This window comes from Microtus oregoni, unplaced genomic scaffold, assembly GCF_018167655.1.
Source record: "Microtus oregoni isolate MIOR12 unplaced genomic scaffold, Mior012 000059F_ref0000304, whole genome shotgun sequence".
NCBI lineage: Eukaryota > Metazoa > Chordata > Mammalia > Rodentia > Cricetidae > Microtus > Microtus oregoni.
The window spans coordinates 4,112,133-4,137,963 of record NW_024543835.1 but is presented as its reverse complement, the minus strand read 5'-3'; the positions used below and the strand labels follow the sequence as shown (position 1 = coordinate 4,137,963).

Sequence of the window (25,831 nt, the reverse complement as noted above, 5' to 3'; positions counted from 1 at the left end):
CATGATAAAAGGACACAAATGAAAGCATTTTGTACAACATACACTAAAAACTGTATAAAGAGCTGAAGTAGGTTTTGAATTATATAATAGTCTATTTTCATAAAAATGAAAGGCCTCACAAACATTTTATTATTGCTTGTATAGTATTTATAATAAGAAGACAAATTGCTCAAAAGCATGCAATTAAAATAGTACACAGAAGTCAGGCAGTGGTGGCACACTCCTTTAATCCCAGCACTCGGAAGGCAGAGGCAGGGGGATTTCTGTGAGTTTGAGGCCAGCCTGGTCTACATGAGCTAGCTCCCAGAAAAGCCAGAGCTGTTACACTGAAAAACCCTGTTTCAAGAAACCAAAAAAAAGTAAATAGAAAGTGTTTCAATGATAAATTAAAAAAGCTTCTTTTTCTGAAATATCTTTATGATAAAGGAAAAAACTCAACAAGTACTTTCATTCATTCATCTTGTTTCTTATGACGTTACCTTTTCATTTGCAAATTAAAGGTGATTTGGCATACATCTTATGGAATATGTAAGTATTCCAATACAAACATATACTACTCTTTTTAGAGACCAGCTTTCAATGGCATGAAAGCATATGAAGCTGAAGAAGCATTAGACATTTGTGTGAGAATCTTACCACATCCAGAACTTGCAACTCATCTGAAAATGATTTTGTCTTGCTTTCTATATAGTATTGCTAGAGACCTGGCCTGTCCAAAAAGGTGTCCATATGTGGCTACTGAACATGTGTACTGTGGCCAGTACAAATTGAGATGTACATATAAAGCAGGCATAAATTAATAAAAAGTATCTTTTAAAACCATTGTTAGCAAACACCAGGGATCTACTATAACATTTAATATTATGCATTTGGACTGTAATTTTCGAAGATAAAACTAAAGGCATGTTGTAGTTATGATAATTTTTATAGGTTAACATACTCCAGAGACATGGGTACAAACCATCTGCAGCTGCTGCTTGGGATTCATGGACATCTGCCTGTACTTTGGAAGTCACACTAATTCTTTGGGCTTTTCTCTCAATTGTGCAGAGGTCTGAGGAGTCTGCATAAGAAAAAGCAAAGGTACTGAGCAGGAAGGAAATAATTCTTCAGCAAGAGTAAATGGGTTCATAATGACTGCTCCTGCTTCCCATTCAGCTGAGGGGATTTTCCTTTCCTATTGCTTCACATTACCTTTCAATTGCGTCTGAGGTTAAATGCTAAATATAACACTTCTTTATGAGCTATGCAGGACACCGGTCCCAAATAATAAGTCATAATGGAAACAATGTAGTTAAAGACTCAGTGAGAGCAACTAAATGGAAACATGAAAAGCAAATTATACTTTAGTGATCCTTTGATTAAACCATTCAGTAAAAAAGTACTGAATAAAAACAAACTATGCATACAAGGCATAACTATGCCTGAGTTATATGGGAATCTGTCTCAAAAGATCAAAAAAAATGACAGTGGCGATGGTGGTGGTAGTACATTCTTGTAATCCCAGCATTTAGGAGGCAAAGACCAGACTGGAATACATAGAAAATACTACTTCTTGGAAAATGGAAGCAACTCAAAGTAATACTATATAGTGACAAACATGGGTTCCCAACTCATTTCAGGGATTTCAATTTTATGTTAGAATGATCATCTTCTATGTTATGAATTTACAGGTTATTAGTAAGCAACCCTTGCATTAAAAACGACAACTAGCACACTATATATTATTTGGCTTTAAGAGCAAATGAAAGACCTTGCATTTTCTAATCACTCCTGATCCCATATGCAATCCCTCAGTACTGCTTCAGAATTCTAAGAATGGTACTTATGTACTAAAAGCTGGAACTCTATTAGCAGAGTAAAATAGTAAATGTTTCCTAAGGCTGCAAAGAAAACAGTGAGCTGTGTTCAATTTGGAAAGCCCTTTTACAACATCACATGCCTTCATCTTACTGACTCACACAAACATCCTGGAAAATGCAGAGGCCAGTATCTGAGCAGTATACAGATTAGATCTGAAAGCCACTGGCTCAGGTCCTATGACACCCATGCTACTCATTATTATTATTATATTATTTTTTTGCAATGAGGGTAAAGGGAGATTTGCTGAGTTATCTGAAGACCTGTGTCACTTAACGGCAGATGCCAATCCAAAAAGGTTTCTGTTGGCCCTTTTCTTCTGTCCCCTAATTCTCTAGCACCATCATTACAGAGGTAATCTTAAAGAGTCTACTTAGAATGCCAACATATATCTAATTATTAGCAGTTTAGTGTTTTGCTTTTAATTGAATGCTACTGCAAGCCAACCTATACTAACTTTAGAAGTACCTTTAGAGAAATGATATTGGGTGGGGCGTTGCACATCTATAAACCTAATAGCTAGCATATAGTTTATGATAAGACCATCTTCAAAAGGAAAAAACAGTGCTTCACAGAAAAAAAACTGACTCCATTTCAAAAACTGAAAGTTTTTCATAAATCTGTGATTTAAGGCTTAAAATCATCTGGCAAATAATAGTAACATTTTATACTCTCAACACCATATCTCAACTAAATTTTTTAAATAGAAATTTATTAATAAGGATAGAGAGGACTTTAGATCTATAGATCTGGTTCTATAAATCTATAGAGCCAGTTCCAGGATAGCCAGGGCTATACAAAGAAACCCTGTCTCAGAAAACAAACAACAACAAAAAAGACAAAACCCAACAATGAACTCTAGGATATATCGAGTTTGGATCGAATGTGGTGGTAAGTCTATCAATTTGAACAAATACACTACTTTTCTGGAGAATGTAATGTTGCTAACAGGGTTGGGGTGTAATTCATGTTGAAGGTTTAGCAAACAACAAGAAAGCAGTCTTTCCTTTTCTTATCTTTTAAAAAATTGTGTTTAACATTTTTTTACCCCTTTTAAATGTTTGAAAGAATTCACTCACTAGCAAACTGTGGTTCTAAAATTATGTTTGTGCGGCAAATTTTTAAACAATGGATCCAGTTTTACTTAATATGTATATAATTATTAACATTTTCTATTTCGCCTGTTAATTTTGAAAACTGGGACTTTTATAGTTTATCTAGGTTGCAGAGTTTATTGGACTGAAGATATTAATCACATTTTCTCATTACCATTTTTAATGGCTAACCCTTTTTATATTTCTAATTGTGGTATCTTGCATTTATTCTTTTTGTAGCTCAGTCTACCTTGAAGTTTACTGATTTTTTTCTCTATTTCATTTGTAATAAAATTCCACCATCAAAAACAAACATCAAATTTCCTTCAAAGTACTTAACAACTGGGTGCCAAAGAGGTTCAGTTCTGAGGATCTTCTTAGTACACCTGACACCCTGACGTGCCTGTGCCATAGAGAGATTTCCTGTTTCAGCAACAGCGGCAGAAAAAAAAGTTGCGTCATTTCAAAACGCAGCTTCCTGGGGCTTTTTCAAAAATTTATTCATTTATTTATTTTATTAATTTTTTAATTTATTTATTTATTAAAGATTTGTCTCTTCCCCGCCACCGCCTCCCATTTCCCTCCCCCTCCCCCAATTAAGTCCCCCCCTCATCCCGAAAAGCAATCAAGGTTCCCTGTAAAGATTTCTGTCTCTTCCCAACCACCACTTCCCATTTCCCTCCCCCTTCCCCAATCAATTCCCCCTCCCTCGTCAGCCCAAAGAGCAATCAGGGTTCCCTGCCCTGTTAAAGCATTTCAATGGCTTTTATGGGACTGGATGTTTGTGTTCCCATTTGGGATTGGAAAGAAAGTACTCTGAGACCATGCCTGCACTCCCCGCCTGGGCAGAATCAGACTTGGTCAGGCGGGAGAGCATGGTGGATTTCTGCTGCCATACAGAGAGATGTTTTCCAGGCTGTGCAGTGCTCTGCCTGTCAGATTTGGCTGTAACTTGGATGAAAAGAGATTCTTTGCCACACACTCAGTCTCAGATTTAAAATGCTGAGTGTGGCTCCTACCTGGCGGCCCCAGAGCTAGTAGAAAATGGTACATCCTCCATTTTGAAATTGGAGAGAGGTGGAGCCAACATCCAGAGCAGCCTGCTGCTCTACAACCAGGCTGAACTGTGCTGACCTCAGGCAGGAACTATTGTACTTATCATGATAACAGCGCAGTTAAGGTTTAGACTGGGCAGGAAATAGGAGGTACCATATTACCTCTACTGGAGCAACTTAAGTTATTAAGAAGTGCTTAGCATCCAAACTGCCTAGGCTCCCACAAAGCCACAGAAATAAAAAAAAAAGTGCTTAGCATTTTAAGAAGTGCTCCTGGATAGTAAAGAATTACAGATTCACAATAGGACAGATTCAGACGTAAAAGACCTCTGAATGGGTCACAGTGTTGTATGAATGTACATAAGCTTGGGAGAGAGAAGAAAAAGAATATAGAGAATAAAATTAATGCTTTAAAAAAGGGTAAAGTCTTTAAAGAGATAGCATACAGTTAATTATAGATTAAAAGAAATAAAAATAAGCCATGTAAAAATGGAAAATTCACAGAGAGTCTAGATTATGTACAATGTTTTTCTTTAAAATTTTTGACTGTGTAAACAAATAATTTCTCACAAAGTTCATTATCAGTGATACAGCTCAATTTTCCCCTTTTAGTTACAACTAAATGATTACAAAAGCTAAATACTTTGCATAACTAATTATCTGTTTAATGGCAAAAATTGATAAATTTGTTCAATAGAAAAATACTGAAGGTCATTATATCACTTATTTGTCTATAGTTTGAGTAGCAAATGAGCTCCATGTGGCAGCTGCATTTTGAGAAGGGTCCTAGAAGCTCCCAGAGACGTATCCACAGCACATGAAAATAAGGCAGGAGCCTAACCCACCTGCTGATTTTCATACTATCCCCAAACAGCTGACTCAGAATATTTACAATCCGGCAAATATTTATGATAATGAACTTTGTGAGAAATTATTTGTTTATCTAACTTCCATTCCTTCAGTATTCTTGCTATAAATTTCTTTTGGAGATAATGATTCTTTATTTGAAAGATGTCTAAAAATGTATGTATATTTTATAAATATATATTATATATATTATATGGATATATATAATATATAGACTATATATATATATATCTAAACCATGGGTGCATTTTACTGTTTGTGTTCTCCCGTTTGGAGGTCGTATACTCAGAGGCTGATGAGTATGGTGAGTGTTGTGCTGTTTGCTTTCACAGTATAATATAGAGCTCTAAGTGTTTAAATTACTGTATATACTATACTCACTATAGGCTAGCATGCTTGTTTTAAAGACTGTCATTCTAGTTTATTAAAATCTGAATGTAAGAAAAAAAAAAAAATTTTTGACTGTGAAGGAGCTAAGTACAGAGAGACATTTCATTATATGGGCTACCAAGCTAAACCAGAATGGATATCATAAGGGTATGACTTCAGAATTTGGGTCTAAGGATATGATGCTTTGTAGAGGATCTTCTTTTGTTTTCACAGAGGATGAGACCCTGTGGATTGCTTTTATCCCATGGTATAATAGACCATGCTCTCCTGAAAGGTTGCTGTGAATACCCTCAAAAAATAACTTCACTCAACTGCCAACTGAGATGAACCTGGCACACAGGTTATACCATGAAAGATCTGATTAACAGCGCCCTGATTATCAGCAGGAAGCAGTTTGGAGAGAAAAAACTGTGTCCATATTCCCAAATATTGTTTATAAATGTTCTTTTACTTTTAAAGGGGGATATGATATAGATATGAATAATTTGCATTGGTATGGATTTTAAGGTCAATTTTGTTATACGTATATGTATTTCTGATCTTGATTAAGGTATTATGATTATGTAGTTCATTTAAAAATGTAATGTATAATTAGGAAACACAGGTTGTTAATGGATGATCATCGATAACAGTCAAGCTTGTAGTCATGTTAGATTTTCTGGATATATAGAGATATATTTCAGTTAGATAGACATTTTTCATATCTTTCAAAGACTACAGAATATGGCATTTAATGTTTTAATAATTTAGGGCTTTTCATGACAATGAGACACGTCTGCTCCTGGCAGCACCAATCTACTTCAAGAGGAAGATGGGCATTGAAGAGGCTCCTTATGGAGTTGGTTGGCCACTTGGGCAAGAAACTGCTCTTGCCTGGACTGTTACATAAACTGGACACAAAGAACGCATAGAAAGAGGACTGCTAAACTTGCCTAAAGGTGAGATGGTCTTTCAGGGTTCCTGACTCATGAAAGAGTTTGCGAGACATTCTGCAGGACACAGAAAAAAGTGACTGAACTATCTTTGCATTTTCCTGCTTCATGGAAAAGTCTGCTGGATACTATGGGCCTGTAGGCCGAAGATGGATGCCCCAAAGGTACAGAGGAACTCTGGGTGACTGTCCAGGCAGCGAGATGTCTCTGTCATTTCTAGAGTTTTAAAAGTTGCTTTTTTCTTGTTTAATTAGGTAACAAATATTATATCCTTCTGGAGTCTTTGATGGAGTTGAAGAATGGTTAGTTATAGTTATAGTTTTCCTTTGTTATGGTAAAAGATAAAATAGATATAAATATTGTAACTATAATTCTTGCTTGATAACTGTTTTTATATGTAATTTTAATATGTTAAAGCCTTTCTTTTTTGTTTAAACAGAAAAAGGGGAAATGATGGAGGAGGATCTATGTGTTACTTTCATTGGTTAATAAAAAGACTGCCTTGGCCCTTTGATAGGACAGAAAATTAGGTAGGCGGGGAAGACAGAACAGAATGCTGGGAGAAAGAAGGCAGTGAGGCAGACACCATAGCTCTCCTCTCAGAGATGGATGCAGGTTAAGATCTTTCCCAGTAAGCCACCACCTCGTGGTGCTACACAGATTACTAAATATGGGTTAAAGCAAGATGTGAGAATTAGCCAATAAGAGGCCAAAACTAATGGGCCAAGCAGTGTTTAAATGAATACAATTTGTGTGTTGTTATTTCAGGTATAAAGCTACTTGTGTGGGAGCTGGGCGGGAACATAGCCCGCTGCTCCTTCTACAACTGATTTTTTTTTTGCTTTTCTCTATTTCATTTGTTATAAAATTCCACCATCAAAAACCAACATCAAATTTCCTTCAAAGTACTTAACAACTGGGTGCCAAAGAGGTTCAATTCTGAGGATCTTCTTAGTACACCTGACACCCTGACCTCTCCCTAGCACCATAACAACAGTTTATTGTCTTTGCACACGGAAAGCTATGTATAGCTTTGTATCTAGCTCCTTGGAGATGATACTATTCAAGAAATTAAGTTTTAAATGTGGTGGACACCTGTATTTTTGGCCGTTTCTTCTATAACAGCCATTGAGCCATTTAATTATAGCTCATCAGCTAGGCTGTCTATAAGAGATAACACTTTAGAAGGTACTGATCAAGTTTAATGAGGTATATTTTGTGAACCTAAAAGGCTAAAGTATCCAATGATATATAATCCAAGGCTTTCACCTTGAGACTAAATATAATGTTGCTACTGTGACAAATTTAGTATTTGGTAGTCATCCACTAATATTCATTTTCAACCATTTTTAGAAATCACTACATTATTTCAAATGTATATCAGGTAAAATATCCACAATAGGAGTAAACAATAAAGAGATAAGCTCCTAAGCCACAATCCATAAAAGAACTAGAATTTACGCACTCTACTATTCAATGTCTTCATAATCAAACTGTCTTGAATTGCTTAATGAAAAAGGATTAAAATATGAATTTTGAATATCAGTTGTATATTGAGCCTTATAAAATAATACGGCTTATAAGAATAGGGTAGAAAATGAGTGATCAATCTACATTCAGTCATTTGTTATAAGATATTGAAAATATTTAGGACTTTTTTTGTTCTTGATCAGAAAACACTCATGTCCCTATCAGTTACGCTTACCTTCTGCTTATCAAGCAGCAAAGAATTCTTATGTACAAAGTCTACTGAAAAAATTTTCAAGATCCTCACTGTTGCAGAAGAATATTTTTCAGGATATAGCTTTATTATGATAAAGAAATAATCACTATGCCTTACAACAGTTCTAACAATTTTAATGTTTTGTAAAAAATTAAAGTTTGGGGACTATTTCATTTTTGCCACATTACTGTGGATAACACCTTTTATGAGAAACAGTCTAATGAATAGCTTGAATAGAAATTTCTTCAGAAGCATATTTAACTTCTATAATATTGATGTTATGACCCTACTCACCTTTTTTAGATGGCTTCGGTGGTACTACTGGGCCAGGTTCTATGTGGTCATAAAAATTATTCATGGCTTTTGGATCAAAGTTTCCTACAAAGAAAAGAAGAAAACCACAGGTATTTAGGAGTTGTTCTTTGGTTATTTGATCTTTTTTATAAGAAAATACATTAATGAAACACGTGGGAAGAGAGTACGTTTTCTAGTGTTTCAAATGTCATTACACAATCCTATCCTCTTTTCTTTAATGGTTGTAAAAAATAGCCAAGCACATCAGTGAAATAATGTATGTCTATATATTACCTAAAGGAGTATTTTTATAAGGCTAGCACCCTTAAGAAGCAGAATTCTGTATATGGAACATTTGAAGAAGGTAAAGTAAAAAAAAAAGGTGGTGGACCTGTTTGGTCTAATTAAAAAAATTCAAAGAAGGTTTGACACTTATTCTCATAATTTATCATAAAGTCATCTAAAGAAGAAGCCAAATGCATGTTATATGACCCTGTGGGTTTACTAATGATGATATCATGCAAATTTTAGAATAAACAAGCCCTGAGATTTGCTGGCTTTGCAGAGATTTTTCTCTGGAAATGTCTACTCAGTGGCTAAATTTCTCTTTTCAGTGATGTACCCTATTGGGGCTCCTTCAAGATCAGACTGCATTAGGTGCCAGTTCTGTTCTCCCCTTCACTCCCATACTCTGCCCACTATACCCCAATTCCACCTGAGCTTGGATACAAAGGGTGATGTACTGCATTGAGGCTCCTGTTTTTTTTCTCCTAGTGAAAAATGTCCTCACTACAATCAAATATTAAGCTGTTTTTCATCAAATCATGCAATGATTTATTTGCATCTACTTGAAAATGCACCTCTCCACTGCCAAAAAACAAGTTAGAAGAAAGTACACCATATTTGGACCCCTTAAGCATTTCTAAATCTTAAGAACAACAAAAGATACCATTTGGTCAATATATACCAAAACCAGAGCTCCTTCCGAAAACAAATGAATAAAAAACAAACAAAAAACTCAGTAGGTTCTATTAACCAAAGTTTCATTCAGTTGAATAGGCTACTTTAAGGAGGGTTTTTAAAATTCCTATAGCTCATGAAAGCCATACTGCTACTTGATATATTAACTGCTGCACATGCATTTCTTCAATCACCTAAGTTACAGCTGATGTTCTATTATGCAGTTCACAGAAAGCTTACTATAAACATCTTAAGCAAATGATCTAATGTTACTGATTTTCATTTTGCTCCAATGACCACATCAGTAAAAAAAAAGGTTGATGTAATCACATAATAGTAATGGTTGATATACCCTACATATTATGCATAGTGATTTTTTTCACTGCTTAAAGCGAGTAGACTACATAGACTAACGAGGTTTTTGAGAACCAGGCTTGATAGCTCAAATTCCATGATCAGATGGCTTCATATCTTTAGTTCAACTGTTTGATACTATATTATATACTACTCTTAATGAACTGTAGAAGCCCTCTTAGCTGCCATAGTTAAGAATATTAAAGTTTGGGAGAAGGCCGATTCAAGCAAACAATTGTTAAGAAAAATTACATATCACCTTTGGGGTAACATAAACATAGCAGGGTTTTCTTCTACTGTTCTTATAGAAGTGTTGAGGATTACAATCCCCATGGACTGTATATGCTATGCAAACCTTCTATCACTACACCACATCCTCAATACAGCAGTATTTTAGTGCTGAACAAGGACCGCTTCCTACATAAACCATGTTCATGATAACCTAAAGCCAAGTGTCCACAAAGTTCCTGTCCAAATCCTCATAGTAACTTAGATTTTGTAGACTTGCAATACAATGTGTTACAAGTATTCAACTCTGTCCTTGAAACACAAAGGGAACCATAGATACTAGATAAACAAATGAGCACGTTTGTTTTACTAAAACTTCTATTTATAAAAACAGGTAGTATTGCCCTAATTTGCTGAACTTTGATTTATAATTTTGTGTTTTGGGTTCTTCAGAATGCGGTTCTGATATACTAACAACACTTTCTTAGAAATGTCTGCCCTTGTCACTTGTTTTCATTCAAATCTAATTCATGGTTCCTATAATTTTATGTTTGACTCTATATAATGGCCAAAGAAAATTTTTAAAAGAGCAGCATTCTAAGAATTCCTGTTAGTTATTCATTATTAAAACATTTGTTTTTAACTGCAGGAGTATAGCTAACTAGTAAAAGCAGTACATGTAATTAGTGGGATAGGCAGTTTATGGGAAACAAAGTCCTTCTCTAATCTGATGAGCTGGCTAACTGAAAAATAAGAGAGCTTCCACTGTAAGAGTGAATTTCTTTTAAAACCAAGAACTCAGGTATTCTACTTGGCGCTCTCTTTTCTGTCACAATATTTTGGAAGACTATGACTATCACATAATATAAACTATGTCTTAGAAATAATACCCATCAATTTATGCAATAGTCATGTTAAATGACTAAAAGGATAAATGCAATGTAACGGTATAAAACAATGCAAATATATGAAGCTGCCAAAGTAACATCATTATTTTACCGACCCTGACCCATGGAGTGGGGGGATCTCTTTAAAGGCATTCTTAGAATGGATAAAACTGTCCCTAAATCTATGAAACCAAAACTATTGCCATTTAAGCAGATTAAAATACCATACTATGATTTATGGTTTACCAAACAATCAAGTCTATACCTCTAGATTGAAGGAGGTCAACTTCTTTCAGTGTACAGTCAACATTTATCTGGAGTTGTCTGTTCATGCTTCTCAATCTTGTCATTTCATCAGGCTAGTAAGAAAGCACCCAAAATAGCAATTGTGGGAAAGTCATTATCAAGCCCAACATTTAAGAACTGTGTTTCATGTTAATTAATCTGATTGGGTATTACCAAGAATACGGCCTTGCCTAAAAGAGAGCATGTCTATGAATTTTTTAGGTAAAAGGTATACTGAGGACATCAACAAAAACTGTACAGTGGCCAGGCACACACTAAACTATGTTCTATCATCCAAGCTACAATTACTGTAATACTAGAGCACAGCAAATATTTGTTTATATTTTTATAGTAAGGGAAAGTGCAACAAACAACCTTTTAAATTGGCTATGTTCATGATTTTTAAGTCTTGTCTAACCTGGTAAAAATTAGTTCTTTCATAGGTTCAGGTACGTGGTTTACAGAATTTTCTCATTCCTTCTGCTAAAAGGAGTTTTGAGGTATGTATTGTTATATTACATAAAATTACTAATGAGAAAACAGCACAGAGAGGTTAAGTTTCCCCAAATGTATAAAGCTAGTAACTGGTAGAGCAAGGACTTATATAAATCTCTCTCTCTCTCTCTCTCTCTCTCTCTCTCTCCCTCCCTCCCTCCCTCTCTCCCTCTCTCTCTCTCTCTCTCTCACACACACACACACACACATGTATAGAAATATTCTACATGTGTAGAAATATTTTTTTTCTAGATCAAGAGAAGCACTTTAACATAGAGAAATATCAGGTACCAGTAAACTCCTCTGTTTCTTCTACTTTAGCCTGTCCAGTCCATTCTACCCCCTAGGGTCTTTCAGTGACTAAACCATTTTTTATAAGCCTTCAATTCCCACCCCATTCTTAATTTCTTTACAGTTTCTGTGCTTAGATTCTAGTGGCATGGATAGTGAAGCTTTTTCCACACAGCCCAGGTATTAGCTCAATCACTAGGGTAATTTCAATTGCATAAAGTCAAATGCTAAATTATCTACTAACGGAGAGAGAGAGATTTATTGTTAAAAATGTGTACTGTTCCAAAGACTAAACAGGTTAACAGTGCACAAAAAAGAGCAGAAAGGATACTGTATGCTTCTGGAATATTGTAAGAGTAAGCGGGCATGCATAGAAACCGGCAGGGACCAAAAGTTCAATGCAGTGATGTAAAAAGGCTTAAGAGCAATTTCTGGATATTGTCTATACATGACAGCATTTAATGACTGTTAATTTTTACATGTTTTGTACCCACTTATCTCATGACCTTATCACTATCATTATTTAGTCTCAAATATTTTGAAGAATAAATATCAAACTGCATTTTTAACTTTTAAAAAATTTCCAAGCCCTTAGAATGTTGGAGATTCAACAACAAAATTAACCTAGAAACATTTAATTTGAATTGTTCTTTTTTCATTCCATTGGGTGAAGTGTGTGATATTAAGGCACAAAATTCTTAAACTGAGTAGTACTAAAATAGTGTACAGCACACACCTGAGCATTAATAAGGATAACTTCACCCTCCTAGGAACACATAAGTAAACCCCTACTTTGTGAGTTCAGTACCTTGGGCTTATCATTCCTATATGTTTTGCAATAGGAAGAAATGACTTTTAGCATAGTGGCCCTGAGTGCTTTGTAAACATAGCATGGAAGTATTAATAACACACACTATAATCAAAAGGCTACTATACATTTGCTTTTAACCAGAATCATTTTTATCATTCTAAGAGAGAGGAACCACTTGAATTCATTCAACTTCGGGTTTACCTATTCTTCTCATAGCTTCTGATTAAACAGGGGGAGATAAATGCTGTTTCTGAGAAGTGTCATTTATCAAAAGCACACTGTGTTTCCGTGGAAGATTCAGATTCACTATAAATTATAATAATTTAGACTTACATGTAGGCAAAAATAATGTTTGTAGTTGACATTTCCAAATAAAAGATTCCATGCTCTTCTGAAAAGGTAGTAGAAATCTTTTAAGCCAACTATTTGGAACTTTAAAATCTAGTCTCAAAGACACCAATATTGAAGAACACTGATGGGTTTTGGTTCCTTGGCCTCAATTATATAATGAGGACACAAATCAGTGGAGTAATCCCAAAATTCAATTAGATTAGGATGAATCTGACTTGGGGAGGGGACAACCAGCAGCTCTCTCTATATTAAAATCTTATTTCTCTTTCAAGGTAAAATTTAAAACTCTGCCTCCTCTATGAATATTATTAGCAAAAGGTTAACATTTCTTTCTCACATGCATATCTCTTATGAGCCATTTAATAAAATGTGATAAACAGCAAGCTAAAGAAAAAGGACACCATCAGTACACTTTTGCTATCATTTGAAAAACATTATTTCACTGCTCCTCAAAATTTCTGCAACTATATATATATTGCTGGTCAGAAATATATATCCTAGTCTCATTAACTAAGCATTTCTCTCCTATTTTTAATGTACAACTTGGTAAGAAGTTGCTTGGAAACCCAAAAAGTAACAATGTGTGCATATTAGTAAAAAGTGTCAGTTCTCTGGTATTTGTATACACGAGTGTTATGTTCATAAAGACAACTACTTGTTGAGTACTTAATAACATCCACGTCACATACTACATACATTGTCTCCTTATGTGGACAATATTATAACATACTTATAATAACTCCCTTTAATGAGAAATCAATATAGACAGTAAGTGCCAGAGGTAATCTGATTCCCAATCCCATAATGGGTATTACTTCAAATGAGACTCAATGAACTAACTGGGAATTCTGACTAAATGATTTGTTTCTTGGTTCCTTTTTCCACCCAACTGTACCTTATTGGTATCTTAAAAGAAAATTAATTTTATGAAATGACTCAGATTTGTGTATCTATTTCAAGCAAATATTTTCAGCATTTTTGTTTCCAAGCTAGTTTTTAAAGACACTTGCTATTTGTTGGACATTGTATAAACTGCTGAACATAATATACCTTTTCCAGCGCTATTTAAACGCCATAACATGGGTATTCTACTATAGGTATTGTAGAGATATGTGACTGACACAAGCAGCGGAATAGTCAAGTTTGCACTTGAAAATCCATTTGCTATCTTAACCTTCATGCACACAGGAACTACCCCTCAGCCAAGCCCTACTGTCCTCCAACTTACTCTTAAGTGTGCTGTCGAATTTCTGTTGGTGAAGGATGGCTACACTTGATTTATTCAACTATTTTGCCCATTTCACTTTTAAGCTTTAAATTATAAACCATAAACTACAGCCCAGAGAGGATCTACTATTTTTCCATTCTGAAAAAAAGACCCATCAATAAAAAAATCCAATATAAAATGTGGGTGTTTTTATTTGAAACAATAATTAAAGCCACACCAAATAGTTTTCTACTTCCAACTAAAAACAATGCTTATTTAACTGGAGCTATAATGTGCTTGGTATTTCAAAGCAATGCTCTGACAAAAGATAACTACTCTACAGATACCTAAATGATTAAAAGGTGTCCAACTATCCTTTGCTTGCTTCTCTCAACAGATGAGTCAATGAAGATTTCATATAAAGGAAATCAGAATGATACTTGATTTCCATTAACATCACTCTTGCAGCTAGCTTTGTAAGGCTTCTATTGCTTTGTGATAACTCCCTCCCTTCTAACATTCTAAACTGAGTAATGTTGTGAATAGAAAAAGCCATTAATTTATTGTGTATGCCTCTTTCTCAAGAACCTTCTTTCTCAAAAAGCTTCTACTAGTTCCCTCTTAACAGCAGAATAAAGTTCAAGCACCTTGACCACTGCAGTGTTAAAGGTCTCCACTCTACTCACCTTTATACAAATAACTTCTGTAAACTCATTAGAAATTTCAGGCCTAAACAAGGAAACTTGACTTACTGTGCCTTGAAAGTAAGATTGTCTTGGCTTCAAGCCATAAGTACCTTATATTCTTTTCCCGTCAAGAATAATTTTCCCTTTCCTCTCTTTCTATATAGTGCAGGGCAAACTCTCCAAGAAAGCAGTTGTAGTCTGTCTTCCTTACTGAGGACAAAGAGCCTCACATATACATTCAAGAGCCAGATCACCCCAGGTTTAGAGATGGGAAGAAGATGAATACCCTTAGTAAGGATTACACACATGAAGCTTTGGAAGATCATTCCAGGATGATGCATGAAAGTAGAGATGTACACCAATTATATTCACAAACCAATTAATGTGCAATTGCCTTCATTATCTATGAGCAAATACAGCAATTATCACTGAAGCCTACTTTTCACTCACAGATTAACTACTAAACATCTAACACAGTATCATATTCATAAACATATACAGAATACATGAATATCAAATGGTGAAAAGATCAACTAAATCACAGAAAAGGTGACATGACAGAGGAGATAAATTTCATAATTTTCAAAGTTATGTAACATCATTAGAACTCAAATACATTAAGCAACAAGTTAAAAATATAATAACTCTTTACTAATTTCCTTAAGAACATTACTGGTGCACAGTGAACATTTACATAGTTACACAGAATGGAACTACCCTGCCTTAAGATATTCTATCACCAATATTGTTAAATTTCAAAATTAGTATTTAACTTATTTAAACCCACTTGAAACACTTAGAAAAATATACAGTCTATGCTTGAAAGAGTAATTTATGAAGCCTTTTGTTATCATATACTCTTGCAATAAATCTACACTCTGTCAGTCTTTGAAAATAATCATGAGCAATTACAAGTGTGAAAAAGCATTTTCTGACAAGAATTACTATGTGCAAATCTCTTGCATTCATTCATTTTTGTTGTTGTTGTTGTCCTTTTTTAAAAAAATCAGGCAGGATTAGAACTTGAAAGAAAAACAAGTGTTGTGGACAGAGAATGTCCGTATCTTCCTATCATTATATGGTGTAACAGATCACTTACCGTAGGGATTGCAGTGGTACAACTGACCCTTCTGAGCCGTCTCTGCATCAGGTCATGCTCCATACTGTTAACTTCAGACTTCAACCGCTCTAGCTCCTCTTTTTCAAGTTTCAATTGCTTTGCTAACCTCTCCATCCTTGCTCGCTGATGTAACAGCAAGGCTATAGCATTACAGATAAAGTCATTGCAGAAAATAAAGTCAAACAAACAACAGGAGAATTTCTAAATATACTGTTAATGGACAGAAGACTCATTCGATCTGGGCATCAGCATTTACTCTTAAGGTCTTAGTAACACCGTGCTATATCCATTTCTGCTTTACTTTAGCTCTAAGCTACTACCCCAAAATGGCATCATCTGTTCATACCTCTTGTTCTGTCACATTTCGTTTTCCTGAGAGCCTCTTAATCTATACTTGTGTGTATGTTAAAATGCTTAAGGACCATTGAAATGGCTAAGCAGGTAAACATACTTTTCTGCAGGCCCGAGTCTCATCTCCAGATTCCACAAAGTGGCAAGAGCGAACTGACTGAATGGCTCTCTGACCTCCACATAGCAGGTCCACATTTGCACATATGCGCATGCCTGTTCTCTCTCAGACACACACAGACACAAGGCTTGACACCAGGCATTCCGAATCACAATTAAAATGAATTCCTCTCTCAAATATTGAAAGAATGCTAAACTCTCATATATTCTTATACAATCTTAAAGACTCTAAATAGGTTTTTTAAACTTCAATTTCCCTAGACAATATGAATTTTCTTCATTAATTCCACTGCTTATAACATTTAAAAATATTATTATGCTTGCCCTTCCAGCCCTGTTTAGAAATCTCAAATTCTTTGATTTGATAAACCAGAGTCCAAGTTGTATGTATATTTTCACAATATTCATTGTATTTGTCTATATTTTTCCCAATGAATGATATCCCCCAATAAAGTCTGATTAGTTTACAAGGTTACAATGATCATACTCGCAGTTTCTTATTTAAAAACAGCCAATAGATGACTCTGAAACAATAATTTTACTCTAGGTAGTGCTACCACTCAACATTTAATATATATTAAGCATTTAATTGAAAGTAACTAGCCAATAGTGTTTTATTTTCAATCAGATACCACATGTTGACTATAAATAGTAAATTTCACTAGTCTAAAGTTTACCTTGTGTATAGGCATAGTCATCTGATCCAGAACTAGAACTCCGCTGATATTTGTGGGTTCCCTTTTCTCCCCCGGAGCCTGGTATCACTGAAATGGGCTGAATAGGTTCTGGTGCTGCAGAGCGTTCTTCTTGGTCCACTAAATTTAAAAGGTTTTCAGTTGCTGCTCGGCCTACAGTAATTTTAAAAACTGTAGTTGGGTTTGGCATCACCCGAGGAGATGGTGATGGAGCACATGAAGGTCCAGTTGGCTGTGTATATGTAATATACACAGGATTAACACTAAATGGAGGTTTTGGTTGACTAGACATCCCTCCAGATGGGGAACTTGAAGGTGGTGTGGTAGCTGTATACAGTGAGTGCTGGTTCCTTGGAGATGGTTGATTACTGATGGGTGAAGGACTCCTAGTTATTGCTGTCCCAGGTCTTTGAGAAGGTTCAACTGTAATTTCTATTTTCTTCATGGAACCTTTGGGTAAGCTAGATGCTGGGTAAGGGAGATAGGCTACTGAATGACTCCCCTGTTTCTGATAACTAGGAGGTCCTTGTTGATAAAGGTGAGGTGGAGTAGTTGAAGGACTAGGAGGCATAAACACATGAGAGCTTGGATGACCCAGCTGGGAGGGTTGTACTTGATGCTGTGGAGAGCTAAAGGGTGAAGGACACTGAGAAGGGGGTGGTGAGTGGTAAGCTGACTGAGGAATCTGCTGTTGCTTGGGAGAATACTGAGAAGGTTGATAGTTCTGCTGATGTGGATAAACAGGTAAAGGACGTTGGTTGTAATGAGGCACTGGGCCTTGTGTTGAGGACTGCCACGGAGCATTCTGAGGAGTCTGTCTTCCTGATGAACTCTGAGATGTCTGTCTAATATAAATAGAACCAGGAGATCCATAGAGATTGCTTGGAATTTGTGGAAGAATCTGTAAAGCTCTTGGTACAGTCTGTCCAGAAGGGAGGTTTTGGGATACTGTAACAGTAATTGGATTTGTACTATACCGAGGTATGTGCATGTAGGACGGAGGTGGCGGTGGTGAAGGCCCTTGCATAGCAGATGGATTCATTCCTGTTTGCATGGAAGATGGCTGCTGAGGTGGCTGTGAAGGAGGAGTAGCTGCACTTCTGTTCTGTTCATTCATAAAAAATGGATTATAGTTGGGAGTAGCAGCCACAACAGCTGGGGCTGAGTGCGGTTCCTGAACTAAACATATCAGCTGTTTACCTGCTGTATGCTGAGGATCAATATGTCCATCACTTGAGCTATGTACCAGTGTTCGACCACCATTAAGGTGAGCTCCATCTCCTGGGTGGTAGCTACTAGGAGAATGGATACCCAGGTTAATATGCAAAAGGCGATTTCTATTCATCCTATTGTCTTCTGGACTATGGTATTCCATATACAAGTATTTGCTGCTCTCCTGGGAAAGGGCTCGGCAACAGGCTTCAAGATTGTTGTTATTCTATGGGAGAAAATGGTACAAACAACATGGGCAAAATTAACAGTAGAAGTCAGTTACACAAGTACTCATTCTAAGTAGAGAGGAGTATTTTAATCATAAAAATCATTAGTCATCTGTCCTACACAAGGAATCTTAAACAATTAAAATTATAAGCATTTAGCTCACATTACTAGTACTACCACTACTACTACAGAAATGTAAAGCACCTACTAATGAACATTGTGACTCAACCCCAAGTTTTCTCATTCCAAATGCAGGACTCATTTTATACTTGTTGCAGCTCAGCAACTTAAAATGTGCTACTCTCGGGTTCATCACAATTGCTGTAACATCCATCATTAAGTTTAACCTGATAAAAATGAAAATAACCATCCTTTAGTTTTCAAAAGGCACCAGAACCACAAACGGAAAAAGTAATATTCCTGAAGACTTTAAACAATAAAAATGTCACAGACTTTACTTTTCTTTTATCCAAATTTATCCCCAAATACCTTTAACCTGTATCATTAGGAAAAATTTAAGCAATATAAGTAAAATGAGCAACAAGCAAAATTCCATAGTTGGAGCCATGCCTTCATGATTTAGCCAGAATTAACGAGAATTTAACAACCATATCCAGATTACATTAATGAAATTCATTCTATCATAAAGTTTGTGCCAGCTAAACAGCAATGTAATATACTTGGGATAGCTTTTTAGTTATGCACATGTAATAACTGTCCTTTAGAAGTTCCATGTCTACTTTAAATATTTTAAAAGATATTATAAAGCAGTTTCCACTAAAATACAGAACTCTCAACTATTTTATTAGAGTAAAACACATTATTTACCATCTTTGAAATAATTAATAAATTTCTTAATGAACATGACTTTCTCTGTAACTCAAACATATATGTTATTATACCTAATTTTACATTTTCATTTTACATAAAAGTGAAAGGAAATACTTCACTGAAGAGAATCAAATAAAACATTAAGTCTACCACAGGACATGCACTGCAATGATGGTATTGTTGAGATACATTTAGAGTTCAACTACAGACCCACTAACACTCCAGATGCAGAAAAAGAAAACTAGGAATTGGCATGGCGTCGTAAAAGGCAATGAACTGGTTACCTATGCAGCCACTTCTAGGTCCCTGATCTCAAGTCCCAGTGCTCTTTCTACACAGTAACTTCAAAGGAAAACATGTGTGAGCAAAAGACATTACTAAGTTGGAGCCTTAAGAAGTTAATAAAAACACCAAACTCACAGTCAAGAAAACATTTGCAAAAATGAAATCTAGAAATTTAAAGAATTTGATTCATGGAAAAAAAACATAGGTAATTTTATTTTCCTTATAGAAAGTGCTTGAAAAGTACTACAGAAAGAGGGACTAACTGAAGTTTAGGAATACTGAAACTGCAAAATTTTCTTGTCCTGCCTGAAAATCATGGTGAGTAAGAATGAAAAACTACCTATTAAAACCTTATCTGATAAATTAAAAAAAAAAACCTCATCTGAAAACTTAAGTCCAAGTGGATGAAAGACCTTAACATAAATTCAGTTACACTGAAACTGATAGAAAAGAATGTGAGAAGTAGCCTTGAACACATTGGCACAAGAGACCACTTCCTGAATATAACACTAGTTGCATAGACACTGAGATCAAACATTAATAAATGGGACCTCCTGAAACTGAAAAGCTCTGTAAGACAAAGGACACTGTCAATTAGACAAAATGGCAGCTTTCAGAACAGGTGAAGATCTTCACCAACCCCACATCTGACAGAGGGCTGATCTCCAAAGTATATAAGTAACTCAAGAAACTAGACATCAAAATACCAAATACTCCAATTAAAAAACAGAGTACAGATTTAAACAGAATTCTCAACAGAAGATTCTCAAATGGCTGAGAAACACTTAAAGAACTGTTCGACATCTATCAGAAAAATGCAAATCAAAACAACTTTGAGATACCATCTTACACCTGTCAGAATGGCTAAGATCAAAAACACTGATGATAGCTTATACTGGAGAGGACATGGAGCAAGGGGAACACTCCTCCATTGCTGGTGGGAATACACTCTTGTACAGCCACTTTGGAAATCAGTATGATGGTTTCTCAGAAAATTGGGAATCAATTTACCTCAAGACCTAGCAATATCAACCTTCCTTAAGACCTAGCAATATCAAGCTTGGGCATATACCCAAAGGAAGCTCAATCATACCACAAGGGCACTTGCTCAACTATGTTCATAACAGAATTATTCATAATAGCCAGAACCCGAAATAACCTAAATGCCCCTCAATCAAAGGATGGATAAAGAAAATGTGGTACATTTACACAATGGAGTATTAGTCAGCTGCGAAAACCAAAGACATCATGAAATTTGCAGGGAAATGGATGGAGCTAGAAAAAAAATCATCCTGAGTGAGGTACCCAGACCCAGAAAGACAAACATGGTATGTACTCACTCATAAAAGGATATTAGATGTAAAGCAAAGGAAAATCAGTCTACAATCCACAGCCCCAAAGAAGCCGGGTAACAAGGAGGACCCTAAGAGGGACCCATGGCTTTCCCTGCAAAGGGGAAATAGATGAGATCTCCTGGATAAAGTGGGGGCAGGGAAGGGGTACAAGGGAGGGGACAGAAAGGTAGGAATATGAAGGATCAAGCTGGCTGAGTTGGGAGTGGGACAGAGGGGGAAGAGTAATGATCTTGATAGAGGGGGTCATTTTGGAGCTAGAGAGAAACCTGGTACTAGGGAAACTCCCAGGAATCAACAAGAATGACCCCAGCTATGACTCCTAGCAATAGTAGAAAGTGTGCCTAAACTGGTTTTCTCCTGTAATCAGATTGATTACTACCCTAATTCTACCCTAATTGTCATCAGAGATCCTTCATCTAGTAACTGATTAAAGCAGATGCAGAGATCCAAGCACTGGGTTGAGCTCCAGGAGTCCAGTCAGAGAAGGAGGAATTATTTGAGCAAGTTGGCAGGACGTGTCAAAATCATGATGGGAAAACACACAGAGTAGACTAGCTGACTAGCTAGTGAAAGCTCATGGACCCTGGACCCACAGCTAGACAGTGGAACAGACCTAGGCCCTCTGCATATGGATGACAGTTGTGTAGCTTGATCTGTTTGTGGGGCCCCTAGAAGTGGGATGCGTCCCTGGCGCATGTGCTGGCTTTTTGGAACCTCTTTCCCATGCTGGGATGCCTTGCCCTGCCTTGATGCAGGGGGAGGAGCTTGATCCTGCCTCAACTGGACATGCTATGCTTTGTTGACTCCCATGGGATGCCTGCCTCTTTCTGAATGGAGGAGTGGATAGAGAGAGGGTAGATGGAAGGTGTGGGGCGGGAATGGAAAGGGAGGAGAGAGGAGAAACTGTGGTTGGTATGCAAAACAAATTTTAAAAATTAATAAAAAAAAGAAAAAATCTGGAGTGGTTGGAGAAATGGCTTAGCAGTTAAGGGTACTGGCTGCTTTTCCAGAGGAACTGGGTTCAATTCTCAGAATTCACATGGTGGCTCCCAACCATCTAACTCTTGTCCCAAGGATCCAATGCCCTCTTCTGCTCTCCTTGGGCACAGGCATGCACATGGTTCAGATACACATGTACAAAAATACTCATAAACATAAAATAAGAATAATTAAAAAATAAAAAAGCAAATCAGGAATCAAAGGGTTCAGTTGACTGCCAACAGAATGTGTCAGTGACAGATGGTGGAAAAGAAAAATATATGAAAAATAAATTATCTCAAAATGTATCAAATGTCTGAGATTAGGGGAGAACATATTTGTATTTTTGTGAACATAGTATTTGGTATTTTTATAAATAACCATGAAACTTTATGCTTTACATAACATATCTGTAAGCCTGATAGTAATTTTACAAAAAGGATCCTAATTCAAACAATAAAAAGGTAAGACTGTCAACATATTCACAGGCATGCCTAAAGTAAAAATATGAGAAAAATTTAAAACCATAAATACAAACAATGGAAATGTTATCATCACAGAACTACTGTAAAAACACTACAGAGTAGACTCAATGTCATCTTCAATTTGCTAAGCATTTTAACTAAAATTGAATGAATGTGTAGAAGATTTCATAAAGTCCAATGTTGTTTAGTTGGACACACGGTCATAAATTTCTATGCAGAATTGGAGACTGAACCTAGGCTTTTACACATGTTCTACCAGTGAGTTATACTGCCAGCCTTCTTTTTCATATTTGAAAGAGGGTCTCATTAAGTCGCCCTGGCTGGCCTCTAACTTGTAATCCTTTTGCTTCATTCTCCCAAACAGCTGGGATTATAGGCCTGGGCCATTGGCTCAGTGACAAGTAAGAATATTTAAGAAGGCTATGTACAGTGAACTACATGGTTCAGTGAGTAGGAGTACTGGCTGTGGAAGCAGGAGGGCTTGAGCTGGGAATCTCAGTACCTACATAAAAAGCTGTGTGTGGCTATTTGTGTGCCTGTAACACTTGTGACAAAAGCAGCAGAAAGGAGGATCACTGAAGCATGCTGGCCATTAGCTTAGTTTGGCATGGCATCAGATTAGTTGAGATTTATGTAGAGACTCTGACTTAATGTAATAAAGTGCAAAGTGATAGAATAGGGCAAACAATGCCCTTCTGTGGCGTCTGCACATGCACCCACATATATAAATAATCTTGAAGAACTAAGGAAATAAAGCATCATAGTTCTAAAAAGTCATCTAACTTAAGGTAACATAGTCCAGAGAGAATATAAGGCCTGTGTTTCAAAAGCTCACTAGTAGGTTCATGTATGTCACTGTATAGACAAATAGTTTTTGGGTTTTGGGGGATGAGACAGTCTTGATACACAGCCTAAGCTAGCCAAAAATTCACAGTACTCCTCCTGCCTCAGCCTCCTGATCCCCGGCATGCACCATCACATGGAGCTGTAACACAGCACTTCCTAGGGCCAGTAGGTGGTTAATGTCCACACCAACATTCTGCTATCACCAAAGAAAAAGTAAGGATTTAGGACAGTGTTCATTGAGCTGAATTTTATATTTTATTCATGAAAATCCAAGTAATGCAAAGCCAAATAAATTACAAACATGTTAGAGCTAGAATCAGTCCTAAGATAGGTCCTAAAGTAGATAAATACTAGAGAACAGTATCAACTAGAAGACTCAACTCTAGTTTGGTTTTGCTGTACTGGGAAGTAGTTTTTCTCAACCACAAACATAAATGGGCCTAAAGACTAAGATTCAGACTGGGAATATCTTAGCAAAAATAACCACCTACTACACAATAACCTTAGGCTCAAAGGCCTAGACCTAGTAAAGGATTTGTAAACAACAGAAATCCCTGGGTTATCTGAGTCTCTACTTGTAATTAACTTGCCATATATGTGTGTGTGTGTGTGTGTGTGTGTGTGTGTGTGTGTGTGTTTCTCACACTGCAGTAGGGAGTGTAAACATAAATACCTACTGTGTATCATGTACTTCTCCCAACTAAATAGGGCTATGTCTCAATCGAAAAACCCCGAGATACCATGAAGGATGATATAAGACAACAGAGGCAACAGTAATGCTCTTTTTGCGTTCTCTCTTCAATAAAAATAGAGTGTCACTAAGAAATGAACGATTTCAGTTTTGAGAACAAGACAAAGGGAATGTTCCCAAACAAAATAAATGGTCTTACATTTAAATTTATAATGGACTTATAAACTTTAAAAAATGAAGGGAGTAAGTTAAAGAGTTTTAAAATAGACTTGAGGTACAAACAACTTCTATAGAAATTAACAAAAGCTTGGGATTTAAAATGCAACTCTGAGAACTAGGAGTAGAGTTCTGTGAGCAAGCCAAAGAAAAATATCAATTCTAAGGATTCAGGGATTAATGGAAATTCACTTAAAAATTATTTATTCATTGGGAGAGGGGAGTGTGCAAGCAGAGGTCAGAGGAACTCTTGGGAACAGGTTCTTTCCTTTTATCACATGGTTCTCAAGGATCAAGCTCATGACATCAGGCTTAGCAGCAAGAATCCTTACTCACTGCTCCATCTTGCTGGAGAATCTTTTTTTCTTTAGCTACATGCACTTATTTATTCTTCCCAATATCACAGGATTTTAACTGGGTGAGATTTTACCTCTCATGGAATATTTAGCAATTTATAAAATAATTTTCTATTGTCAAAACTATAAAGATGCTACTGTTACACCATGGGTAGAGCTCAGAAAGGATAGTAAAGAGCTTACCAGTAGTCACAAGGCATTCCCCCCAACAAAGAATTATTTACCCCACAATGTCAACAGCACCACCACAACATAATGCCAGCTCCAACAAGGAAACATGGAACACTACAGTCCCATCATTGGAAGGAAATGTACCTGTAACATGCACTGAGATACCACACCCTCTGGAATTTCAGGGAAACGTTGTCGGAGATCATGGAGAACCTGAACATCAAGCTGTGGACTGCTTTGCGCCATGCCAGAGTAAATGTTGGTCAAGTCTTTCTTAGGAAATGGATATTAACAGGTCTTCCAAAAGTAATGATCATCCAACACCTCTGTCATTTTCTACTAAAAGAAATAAAAGTTTGGTTAAGTCTAATTCCATATTTTACTTTCTTCAGACACCATTAATTGATTAAAATCAAGAAAATTAAAATAATTATACCTAGGCCCAATGTTAAAAAATGAACAAATTTGATTTTATTCCTTTTGATGTAATATAAACAATCAAATTAGTGTTTAAAAAAGACAACAACCAAAACAGAGAACCCCAAATTTTCTGTTTCACTTTAATTCTGGAAAAAGGAAAGCACCAGTCAGATTAAAAGTACACAGTATATTATATTGCTATGCAACAAGACATTTTACCCTTGAGAAATTCTACTTAGTACAATCACTCCTGTTTTTCCAAGGTCTATAATATCACTTCTCTAAGGCACAGTCATTTCTCTGGCACCTGGAATAATGAAACAGAGAAATAAGAACTTGACAATAATACCACTAAGAATACTTGTATGATTTATATTCTCCATGTACTCTAAAGACAAAAGATTGATTTGACATTTATGTCAATGAAATCTCATATCTAAATGAAACAGAGTGGGCAGACAAATAGAAATGTAGCGACTTTGCTTCCAATCTGTTGCTGGAGAATCATTAGACCTGGCTGCTGAGGCTTTCGCAGTTGTGACACCAATGAAACAAGCGTTAAAGATGTAGATAGTGTGAGTAGTATCCGGAAAGTCAAATGATCCCTCAATCTTCCCCAGAACTACTCAAATTAAGCATCTGATAATAAGGTAACTTCTAAAACAAATGCCTTATAAATCAAATGGTGGCATCTAAGGTCAATG

The 25,831-nt window shown here is 36.2% G+C and overlaps 1 protein-coding gene across 3 annotated transcripts in view; it reads right to left on the bottom strand.

The window, feature by feature from the left end:
• LOC121438956 (TGF-beta-activated kinase 1 and MAP3K7-binding protein 3-like) overlaps positions 1 to 25,831 on the bottom strand; it is a 70,519-nt gene that overhangs the window by 3,077 nt on the left and 41,611 nt on the right. For 2 of the 3 annotated variants that reach the window (XM_041639464.1, XM_041639463.1), the window contains exons 2-7: positions 24,852 to 25,043; positions 17,036 to 18,491; positions 15,870 to 16,030; positions 10,910 to 11,003; positions 8,216 to 8,299; positions 962 to 1,063 (exon numbers count right to left, since the gene is read on the bottom strand). In XM_041639464.1, coding sequence (XP_041495398.1) covers positions 962 to 1,063; positions 8,216 to 8,299; positions 10,910 to 11,003; positions 15,870 to 16,030; positions 17,036 to 18,491; positions 24,852 to 24,953 — 1,999 coding nt within the window. In that variant the 5' untranslated portion in view covers positions 24,954 to 25,043. Of the gene's footprint in view, positions 1 to 961; positions 1,064 to 8,215; positions 8,300 to 10,909; positions 11,004 to 15,869; positions 16,031 to 17,035; positions 18,492 to 24,851; positions 25,047 to 25,831 lie in introns of all 3 variants that reach the window. The other variant, XM_041639462.1, reaches the window with a different exon arrangement.